An 11773-nucleotide genomic window follows, 5' to 3' on the forward strand; every position below is an offset into this window, starting at 1 on the left:
AGGCCTGGGGCAGCTCTGTGTGCTGCTGTTTTCCCAGGCACACTCAGATGTCCTCAGTAATGTGCTGCCCTTTGGTGCAAGTGCTCCACGTGCTGTGCTGGGCACAGGCTGTCAGTGCTGCCTTTCTGACCTCCCCTTTCCTTCCAGAGGACATCTCTGTCAGCCCTGGAGCGCTCAGAACAGCAGATCAGGAGAGCATCCAGCCTGGAAGAGCTGCTCCACATCACTCACTCTGAGGACTGGAAGCTGTGGAAATGCAGGCTAAAGCTGAAGAGCCTGGCCAACCTGGACTCCCGCTCTGCTTCCCATCGCTCCACCAGATTTGCTGCTGCTTTCTATGATATTGACACACTGAAAGGTAGGTGCAGGTTTGTGGCCAAGTCTGAGCTCAGCTTCAAGGCCCCTCCCTGATTCTGGTGCAGTAAACTGTGAAGGAGGTAAGGGTTTTCCTAGAATATACCCATACTAGAAACAACAGGGCATTTCTTTTTCATTTCAAAACTACTTTGTATAAAAAATTTTCAGACAACAGCCTGAGTACACCTCCCTGTCATGTGGCCAAATCAGGCTTATTTTCTCTGCATGCTCTCCAAAGGGAAGATGTAGTGTTCAGGGATTTGTCAGTGCACAAAAGAAAGAGAAGTCAATGTACAAAAACCAGGTCAGAATGACTGGATGAGGGGCTGGAGAGCAGCACTGTGCTACATCTCAGAACCTGCTTGCAGGCAGAAATGAATAAACTTTACTGCAGGCATAGAAATCCCTTTTTTATGAAGTGTGCTCTGATACAAGGCACTGCACCAGCAGCAGAGTCTGGGTGGGAACTGAGAGAAAGAAGGCATTGCCCTAACCTTGATCTGTTTGGGGAAGTTTCTCCAGAGAAAAGACCTCGAGGCAACCAACCAGAAACTAAAAGCGGAGAATCACAACCTACTCCTTCCATCTGGAGCAAGTCTGAATATTGCTCCTTGTAGCTGTGATGCTCAAGAGGAATTACATATTCATGGATGAAAAACAAAGGATCTGTTACTATATTTTGGTCCAGCAAATGGACATCCTACAGCAGAGCTAAACTGTATCCTAATGAAGGACAGGCTGAGATAATCTTTGTTGTCTTTATCCTGCTGTGATATTATCATATCACTTTCCTTTTGGGAAATCAGATATTACTGATCCTGTTCCAATACCACTTTTACAACAACCCCAGCCACATTCACACACCATTACTCAGCTAAATTATGTCTGAACAAAGGCCTTAAATTGCTTCTCTGAGCCACAACACAGAAATGTGTATACAAGTGGCTGTCTGAAGAGGATTTTCATATCACAGGCATGGCTTTTCACAGAAATTTTGTACAGAAAAAAAGTTAAAACAAATTCACACATGAAGAACAATTAAGACAGCTTTTAATAGTGATAAACATTTTTCTTACATACCCTTGTAATTCTACTCAAAACCATTAAAAATCCATAGTTATTAGTAGTAACCAGAGTCAAGTGGTGTAATGCTCTACTCACTGTTGCTCATTTAGTGAACACCAAAACACCAACATTTCTGCAAAACTAAAACATCTCTTTTGTCAAAACAGCATGACAAAAGGAGATGTTATTAAATGTTACTGAGGCAGGGAACATTGAAATGGGCATTTTTCAATGGCAGAATAGTGTGACTCAATATTTATAGCGTAAATATTGTTCAGATAATAAGGTCACTGTGACATTTAGTGTGCTGTGAATTATTTGAGATGGTCACAGGGCTTGAGCACCTCTCCCGTGAAGTCAGGCTAAGAGAGTTGGGGCTGTTCAGCCTGGAGAAGAGAAGGCTCCATGGAGATCTAATTGCAGCCTTCCAGTATCTAAGAGGGAATCTAAGCTAGTATCTCCAGCTGCAAGACAACTGGAGAGGGGCTTTTCCCAAGGGCATGTAGTGAACCTAAAAGAGGGTAAGTTTAAATTAGATATTAGGTTGCCCAGAGAAGCTGTGGATGACACATCCCTGGAGGTGTTCAGGGCCTGGATGGATTGAATACTGAGCATCCTGGTCTGGAGGAAGATGTTCCTGCCCACAGCAGAGGGGTTGGAATTTGATGATCTTTAAGGTCCCTTCCCAACCAAAATGTTCTATGGTTCTATTTTACTATGGTCATATTGATAAAGTTTTCTTAATAGCTGTTCCAAGTTTTCTGCTTGGAACTGCTATTAAGTTGCTTGCTATTTTCCCTTTGAAAGTCTAAATTCAGACACAGAGATGTCAGCTTTCTCATTAAAAGTCAAGGTGCTGAAATTCAAGTTAAAAAAAGCCCATTGGGGCTGGCCATTCTTCCGTTCAAAGTGGAATTACTCCAGGACAGCAAGTACTTTTGTTCTAATATATTAATATGTTCAAGGTACTAAAGCTCCTTTTAAAAACCACAGGCCCATAAACATGTATTTCTTTCCCACACCCTTTCCAGTCATTAAGCAGTGACCTTTCTGCCAAGTGCATCTGTTTTGTTTTAATAAAATGTTTTGATGAGAAGGCTGGGTCAAGATTTATCATTGTTTCACTAGAGTGTCTTCCACAGCACTCCAGATTCCATCAGGGAAAATTCAGGACTTTGTTCCTCCTTTCTAAAACTTTAACAATGAATTCACTGAAAGTTTGTGTCACTTCACCAAACCACAGTCTCCCCTGAGCTGCTCAGTCTCTAAGGACTGCAGCACTTTCAAGCTGGAGACTGTATCACGGACAAATTTCTCAGAAACTGCTCTGTGCCTGGTCTCAGAAATGACCAGGGTGACAAGATGAACAAGCTGTGACACTCGGTTGCTTGGCAGCCATTTCCTGTAGCAGCCCTTCTGCTAAAGAAGTGGTTAATTAAGTGAGGATGTGTGCAGCTGAAAGGTCATCACTGCGTGTGCTCATTGAAGTGACATCTGAGGTGATTACATGCACATATATTAATGAGCTTGGCAAACACTTTATTTTCTATTTTAATGTTAGGATTAGATTGGTGTTTTGATAGAACTAACATTACTCTAGAAAATTCTATTAATTTTAATGATTATTCTTCTCTTAATTTATGCCTCTTTTTCACAATTCAGACATCAAACTCTTATTTCTTGTACTCTCTGCATGACTGAAAAATTGAGCAAATCAACCATGTTGAAGGACTTTTCAGGAATAAACAAACTTATTTAAATATACAAAGTCAGTTGAAGAAAAAGTTAAAAATAACAAAAGGACAGTCAGGAATGAGAAAAACAGATCTTCACCTGAAGGTGAGGAATAGCTTGTAAGTTAAAAGTATTCCAAGATTTCTTTTTTCTTTTTTCTCAGAACTTCTCTGTAAATGTAGGAACTTCTTTTACAATAGTAGGGAGGTGGACTGTGCTGGAAGAGAGACCTTTTTTTTAATAGTTTAAAAGTTGCTTTTCATCTTTCATAAGCCTGATGTAAAGGGTAAAGAAGAAAAATGTTTTTCATCATTTTAAGAAGAACTTAAAACATAAGCATTGATGACTCATGAGCAATTCCATAACTTGAATCAAGTAAGCAAAAGGCAGAAAAAGGAGAGACACCTCTTGAGAAAAGTCAAGACTGTATTATGTTTATTAGGTAAATGTCACTTTTTTCTCTGTCTGGCTCAGGCAGTTAATGCATTATTCCTTCTCACAGTCAGAATTTGACAAATCAGTCAAGCCCAGTCTATAGCAATTCACAACTTGAAAGATGCCACAGTGTTCTGAACAGACGACTCACGCTCGAATTCATATTGCTGTTATTCAGCCTGAACCCCCTGGTGGTGCTGAGGTGTGAGACTGTTTGTCTTGGATTTCACTGGGCATTTTGGAAACTGTGCTCTCTGGCTGACATCCACCAGGAGCACTCAAACCCTCTGACCAGAATCTGCTAGTCATTAATGTGCTTTTGCACCAAGGCCCAGGCCCTGCTGAGTCCGTGCTGGGGTGCGCTCAGAGACAGGATAAAGTGAAAATAAGGAAGGCTACCCAGGAGCAAGGGGGAACAGGGTGTGGGGCAGCCTGGCCAGACAGACACTGTGGAGCTGGGGAAATCAGTGCAGCTCTGCCTGATCTGCTGGAATTAACAGAGATTTTGCTCATTTGCATTGAAAGCTAAAGGCAGATAAATGCAACAACCTCTCTGCCGGTGCAGCTGGTGTAAGTTACTGGGATAATTTTGCACTCAGAGTCCCTCTGGTCCTTAGATTGATCCAAATAAGTGCAAATTGATCCAAGTAAGTGCAAATGGCCTGCCAGCACTTCCTTTTTATTTATATAATGCTTCTGCTTCACTAATCAAGAGGTTTAGATTTGCTATGATTGCTCATAAAAATGCTGTTTTCTCTAGTCATAGATGAAGAATGGCAAAAGACTCAGTGTGTGCCAAGGGAAACCTGCGTGGAAGTTGCCAAAGAACTGGGTACAACAACCAACAAATTTTTCAAGCCTCCCTGTGTGAATGTGTTCAGATGTGGAGGCTGCTGCAATGAGGAGAGTCTCAGCTGCATGAATACAAGTACAACTTACGTGTCGAAAACGGTAAATGAGGCTATTCATCTGTTTTCTTTTTACCCTGGCTCACCAAAAAGGGAGGGGAAGGAGGATGTTTGGTTTCTGAGATCCTGTTATGAAAGATCTGTCTGTGCTATCATAACAAACAGAAGAATTAATTCTTTATCCATGTGGAGTGAATGCAGGAGTGTACAATAGCATTTTACATCCATGTTGCATTATTAAAAATTGTTTATATAGGTGTAGAGATGGCAAATCAGGTCCTGAGAAAGTGACTGCAGGCTCATGATGATCAGAGGTTAGATTCTTCTTTAAAATATTGTCACTTGGACTGGGGACCCCTTGAGATCATTGTCTCCTGGGAATCCTCTGTATCCAAGATTTAAGCCCAGGAAATTTTGTTGTGTTGGGCCTCTGCACTTCAACATTCTCATCTGTGCCAAGAAGGCTGGCTAATAATTTTGGATGTGAAATTTTGCAAGCCAAAAAAGGAGACATATTCATGAGGAGAGACCAGATGCTCTTAATTAGCATGCCTCAGGATCTGAATGTCCCAGTTCACACACCTCTTAGGGAAAGAGAGGCACAAACCAGAAGTCAATTCTTAAATGGGTGCAACAGGCAATACCCAAGTTTTAATGAGCAGTCCCAAAAACTGAGCATAGAGCAGCCAGACAGCTTCTTTCTGCAGACTCCCACTAGAGGCTATGTACAGAGATATCTTGCTCCAATGGGTGACTGAGCAGAGCTCCAACTTTAGTACTTTCAATCCACCCTGTGGATGAAACCATCCATCATTCATCAGCAATCTGGTCTAGTGGGTGGCCCCCCTGCCCATGGGAGGGGGTAAGGGGTTGGAACTGATCTTTAAGGTCCCTTCCAACCAAGCCTTTCTATGATTCTATGATTCATACCCACAGATGGAGCTCATGGCACTAGTCCTCTTTGATAAACCTTCATCTTGTGCATTCCTATTTCACTTGGCGTAATAAATGAAATTGTACTTAGGAAAAAGCCTTTTCTTTAAATCGTAATAGAGATCAAGGGCAATTGTTTCAAAAAGAAAATTGAAGCCCTTATGGGGAACAGGTCCAATTCACTTCTGTATTTATTTTGTGTTTGTTGGAATGTAATTCCACTGTGTCTGGTTGTACTGGAATATAGCTGGAGTAAAATAAATCAGGGCCTGTCCTTCTTGCGTCAATGCTCATTAGTTGCTTTCATTCCACACCAGAAGGGGAAAGCTGTTATGAGCCGTTGGCCACACACAAAAGACATCTGATCAGCTCAGGGAGCTAGGTCAGGCTAAGAAGTATTTATTTATTTATGTGTCTTTTGAGCAGCAGTTCATAAGTGTGTTGAAAAACTGCAATTTTGCAGAGTGTAACATTCCTTTAGCATCCTTGAAAATAAGCATTCGCTCCAAAGTCCCCAGCTAAGTTCCATTTCTGGATACACCACCATGAGTCCAGATTTATTCATCTAATGGAATTATTTCCATATTCCCATATTAGTGAGAGGATTTTTTTCCTTGGTATAAAATATCAACTGGACGCTATTGGTGCCACCTAGTTAGACACTGCAACATGTAAGTTTTAATGCCTGAGCAGTCTGCTCAGGAATACTTAGTCCCTGCAGGTGGATGCAGCTTCAAGCCAGGACAGGCTGGCACACCAAGATGTGCCCAACGCTTTGGTTTCCATGGGAAGGAAGCTGGTTTGAGGGGCAGAGGGAGTGTGGATCCCTTCAACAGCTCCTACACAGAGCTGCCCAAGGAACCAGAGCCTCCTCAAGCCCACTCAGAGATCACTCAATAATCTGGATGCACTGAAAGCAGGCTGCTCTGCTCCTTCAGCTCCTGCTGTAGTCAACAGAGAGACAGTTCCAGGATGATTCCCTGCAGAAACCCAGTTGCAGCAGAATGAACTTTCCTCTATTTACTCCTGTTTCTTCCCTCTCTGAGGAGGGTGTGGAGGTTAAGTTAGGTCCCTAAAGATGCATACTGTGATTATACCCAAGGACAGTTAAATAGGTCTCTGTAAGTAGTAGAGACTCAACTGATGGTACAACCAAAACCAAAGTTCTCAATACCTACCTCTTTCCCATTTTGCCCTAGCATCCAAAAGAGGTTTTTGTGTTTGCTTGCAAATAATTTTGAGTAGTCTTGGGGGTTTAATAGCTGTAATACAGCACTAGGATGCCCATTTTGGCAAGTTCCTACCTTGATGGGCATTGCTTACTCTTCAAAACCCTCAGTGCACTTCTGTATGGTAACTATCTCCAGATAAGAGCCGGGTGGGAAATGATGGAAAGGAATACAAGATTTTTCTTTAAAATTGTAATTATTAATTAACTATTAACTGTAGAATGGAAGCTGAAAAATAAATGTTATTTGTGCCATCTAGCTCTTTGAGATCTCGGTTCCCTTGACAAGTGTTCCTGAGCCTGTGCCCATCAAAATTGCCAATCACACGGCCTGTAAGTGCACATCAACCACCCAGCGCCAGCAGTACACCATCATACGAAGGTCTGTCCAGTACCCAGAGGAAGATGGGTAAGTTCCCTCATTTGCAAACTTCTACACACACTGAAATTGTTTTGTCCCGATTTGCATGTTATAATGGTCCCTTCCCGTTCTGTTTTCCCAACAGGTTTTCTGAATAACTTGCTTATCACTCAGGGTTAGAAAATTCACACAAACCATGTCAATTTTAAGTGAATGATCATCAGAATCCAACAAACTGATGGCCAGTTCAGCAGCATCTGGAGTCACTAAGATTTTTAGGTTCTTTAGCAGGGACTCAAAGTGCTCATATTGGCACTGTGCTCCACTGGAGCTATTTGTGAATGTGTGCACAAATGTTTTCAGCCTGACACAGCAGCTCTGCTCGTGCATTATTTAGCCAGGGCACACTGAGTGCTCAAGCTAAAGCCCTCTGTCACACTTTATGGCACGTTGGGTCAGAATCAATGTGAATCTTGGCTTTTCACTTTTTGATCCAGTCTTGGTCTGCATCTCTTGGGCTCGTGGGCGGGAGAAAAGTGACCTCACATCTCACTCCAAAATGTGGCATAAAATACAATTACTCCTGGTGAGAAAAGGCTACATAAATAAACAAAAACTCTAGAAACTGAAATAGCTTGAGTGACTCACTGGAAGTCAGCTCGAAAATCTCTGTCAAGCCCTGCATTTGGCATTTGGTCCCCATCACTGCCCTTGAGCTGCACATTGGGGTAGTGAGAGGTGTCATTTCAGCAAAGCCACTCCAGCTCTCCCTCAGCCTGCTGGCCACTTTGAATCCTCTTTCTTGACAAATACAGAAGAACCTCAGTCTTTTTTCAGTTTGTGAGTTTCCCCCCCAGAGCAAAGGGTCTGAAAGTCAATCTGTTCCTCTGACACTGAAACAGTCTCCTGTGCATCCATGAGCATGGGCAAATTAAACTGGAACTGAACCTCCTGGCAGCATAGCAAAATTCAGTAAAGCTACACAACATGAATACTGCAGGACAAAGACCACCCTGCCTGGGGTAAAGCTGTTTTATGGAAAAGTGGGGCTGCAAAACTGTAGCTTTTTCCTAAGGCTGTAATCTGAAATAGGTGCTAAACTTCCTTCCTGTGTCACTGGGAGCCAGAGAGCTCCCCCCTGTCATCAGAGGCACCCAGACCCCGTTCCTTCTGTTTGCAGCAGCAATGCACACTGTAATGCCAGGCCTTCAGTGGGACAGGTGGCAGACCCAGCACACCAGCAGCTCATTTTGCCAAATGGCTACTCTGATGCCCCTAATTATCTTTTTTTAAAATTCCTATCTCAATTTCTTTTTCTTCTAGATGCCCCTTTACCAACAAATTTTGCCATAATGGATGGATCTGGGATAGTGACAAATGTGAATGTGTTATAGACACACAGCACTCCAACAGACGAGAAGGTAAAGATGGAATGACAAAGAGACACTTTTGCATACTCTCTCCAAGCTCTTTGTCTCTCATTCTGGTCTTCTCACTTTTTTTACATTGAGAGAGTTAAAGTTTTTATTCCACATCCCTAGATAGACTTGGATTATGGTGTGGAAACTCGCCTGAAAATAAACACACATATGTGCTTCCCCTCATCTCATGTTTTTGGTTTTTTTTTTTGCTTGAATGTTTTACTCTCTCTGTATCAGCAACCTGAGTAGGACCTAGGAAAGTATTTATAAGATTTTGTGAAGTAGGCACCCTGTGCAAATTTTTATTTCACATGCGCCTTAAATTCTATGACGAGCATTAGGAAATCTTCTCAACTATAGAAAAAAATGCACTGGAATACATTTCATGGGGCAGGTACTTTTTTTTAATTATTATTTTATCTTTAGTTTTTAAGAAAGTAATTAATAAGCAATAAGATAAAAAAAAAAAACCAGTCCTGCACATTACCTGTTGTCAGTGCAAAAAATTATATAACTTTTCAAAATACTTGAGTACTTTTAATGATAATCTTAAGTTATTCAGGAATCCTTCAAACAGATATACCCTACATACTCAGGAGCATGTGTGTATACTTCTTCAGCTCTGTGGAAGGAAATGGAAAAGGATAAAATTTATGGAAGAATAGTAACTGCCTTTCTTCCTCTGCTTCTCCTGTAAAATTTTAATTTGTCAAAGAAAATTGCAGGAAATATTCTGGGTGATAATTGTGTACGTCTAAACATACTTGTTTGCAACAAATATTAAGAGAAATAAATTTTTCTCCAAGTCCTGTGTAAAGTTTTTAAAAATTGTTTTTCTCAGTAAATTGTATTGGTTAAAATAACACAATCATAGCACTAGAGGAAACAGAGAAGGAAACCTTGCCTTTGTGCTTTAAGCTATATACAGCAAGAGAAAGAATAAACCACTCAATCTGGTGAGCAATTCCTAGACTAGCAAACTAAAATAAAGCTAAATAACCTCATAAGCTGGTCTACCGATTGCAGTCTCCTAATGTTAATAAGCAAGAAATAATTTGCATAGTGGTTTCTGTTGGATCTTTTCTCACTCTGGATAAGATCCTCTGCCCATCAGGTTAGGCAATCAAACACAAGTTAGACTTTTCAGTCCAGAAAAGATTAGTACTCTACTTTAGCCTGAGTCTGAAGGACTGAGAATAGCCAGAGCCCTCTAAACTCAGAGTCTTTTGTATAGTCAGCTTGGAGCATTAAAATCTGTGGCTTGCAACAAAGGCAATTATGGCTTTTGTTGACATACACTCAATACTTCCTCACTAAAATACCATTCTCTGAAGTACATTGTGTTTGGCAAGTGGCTGGGACAAAATAACTTAAAATCTGTCTTTGATGTTGAAACAAAGTGAGATTGAAACACTCAACACCACTTCACACATGCCAGGTTTTATCACCCAAAGGGAAGGGTTTGTCTTCCAAGAATTTTGGGCAGACTCCCTCCTTGCTTTCAATAGGCCTTAGGTTTTACTCTGTTGAGATACTGGTTTTTCATCACTGAGAAAATAATAATGAAAGTTTCTTTCAAGTAAGGTGCAAGCCTTTGCTGGCCACTGAGCTCAGGGATCAGATGGCAGAGGTGCAGGTTACATTTCACATTCCATAGGTTATATCCAAGAGCTAATTGTAAAGCTACAGGAAATTACCTTCCCAATGACACCTTATATGCCATGACCTTTAACCAGGGATGTGCTGCTTGCATTTTAATAAAGCTTTCACAAAATGTGTTCCCTTTTTGCTAGGATTAGCTTCATATTGTGCTCCAGATGTGCATTTTCAGGGAAGATATTAGACAGTGAGTTCCCTTGGCTGTTCTGGCTTTTTTTCTGAAACGAGGTATTTTCTTTCAACTTTGACAAATATGAATGTGCTCCTAGTTGAAGTGCTAGGCTAGCTTGCCCCATAGTAGACATAGCATTACTGCTAAAAAAATTCTGCAGGGACTGTGTAGTGAAGTACACATGTGATGGGTGTGATAGTTTGCATGGATGTGCCTTTTTGTCACGGGTACAAATCCTAAATCCTAAAACTAAAGACTAAATCCTTTTGAGATTATCTTTTTAAAATTTCCTGTCCAGTAAATATTTGTGCATTCCAAAGCATAACACTAGGCTCTTGCAATATACATCACCCAAAATTTTTTTTTGTGCTAAGTTCAACCCACAAGAAATAGCAAAATTAGAATAAAGTGAAATAATCAGCGCAATCCTCTTGAGTCCTTTTCTGCACAGGAAGTTGCAACAGAAATCGTGAAGTCTAGAATCTATCAGAAAGTACATGTGTGAGTCCTAATGAATATAGAACATACAGAGTCTCTTCAAAAGCAGGATTTATCCATGTAAAGCTTACTGCTAAAAGATGTATGTGCTTTTGCAGGACTCCCTTCTCTTGCTGAGCTGGCTATGTGTGGACAACATATGGAATTTGATGAAGAAAATTGTGAATGCATCTGTAGACATAAGTGTCCCACAGATTTCTTTCAAAGTAAAGAGAACTGCAGCTGCTATTTGTGTAGGGAGAGCCAGGAGAGCTGTGCTCTAAAACACAAGATATTTCATGCTGAAACCTGCAGGTAAGTGATCCTTGCCATTCAGGGTCTACACTGCAAGAGCTGAATTAGAGATGCAAGTGTTTAATTGGCTGGGAGGTACACTTGGGATAAAAAGCCTTGCTGAAGTTAGGGAGATAATAATAATAATAATAATAATAATAATAATAATAATAATAATAATAATAATAATAATAATAATAATAATAATAATAATAATAATAATAATAATAATAATAATAATACTTCTAGTATAAAAGGACTCCAAAGATTGTTTGTATTTTAAAGAAATCTGGACAAGGCTGTTATTCAAGTGTCAATACTTACTACCTTTTTTTTTTTGCTAATTTTTAGGGAATGATGATTAAAACTGTACTACAACTGGTATTAGTTTTTGCAATGAGATACAGTTTTGTAGGTAGGCAGGACCCATCCTGTGCCAGCTGTTCTCTGTGCCAGCTGAAGGCAATCTCATGGATGGTTAGGGACAAAGGCTCCCTAAATTTGCACACAGAGCACACAGCACATTCCTTATCCAGTTTGTCCTCAGAGCAAGTAATTTTCTAAACCTAACGCAATTTTGTACACATATAAATCTACTCAACCAGCTCTGACTCCACTGAGAAGCAGGAAAATGGTTCTGGGGCTACTATGCTCCATGAATTTCCCTAATCTGTTTGTATTATTAGTTTTGAGATATCTACTCAACCAGCTCTGACTCCACTGAGGAGC

General features: G+C 40.7%; 1 protein-coding gene across 1 annotated transcript in view; it reads left to right on the forward strand.

Annotated features, from left to right (window-relative positions):
- The window catches only part of VEGFD (vascular endothelial growth factor D), a 30782-nt gene that overhangs the window by 17437 nt on the left and 1572 nt on the right, over positions 1 to 11773 (forward strand). Inside the window, exons 2-6 of the mRNA XM_063183073.1 lie at positions 148 to 358; positions 4352 to 4542; positions 6921 to 7069; positions 8345 to 8442; positions 10870 to 11065. Of these exons, the coding sequence (XP_063039143.1) occupies positions 148 to 358; positions 4352 to 4542; positions 6921 to 7069; positions 8345 to 8442; positions 10870 to 11065 (845 nt within the window). The remainder of the gene's footprint in view (positions 1 to 147; positions 359 to 4351; positions 4543 to 6920; positions 7070 to 8344; positions 8443 to 10869; positions 11066 to 11773) is intronic.

This window comes from Melospiza melodia, chromosome 2, assembly GCF_035770615.1.
Source record: "Melospiza melodia melodia isolate bMelMel2 chromosome 2, bMelMel2.pri, whole genome shotgun sequence".
In the NCBI taxonomy this organism is placed as follows: domain Eukaryota; kingdom Metazoa; phylum Chordata; class Aves; order Passeriformes; family Passerellidae; genus Melospiza; species Melospiza melodia.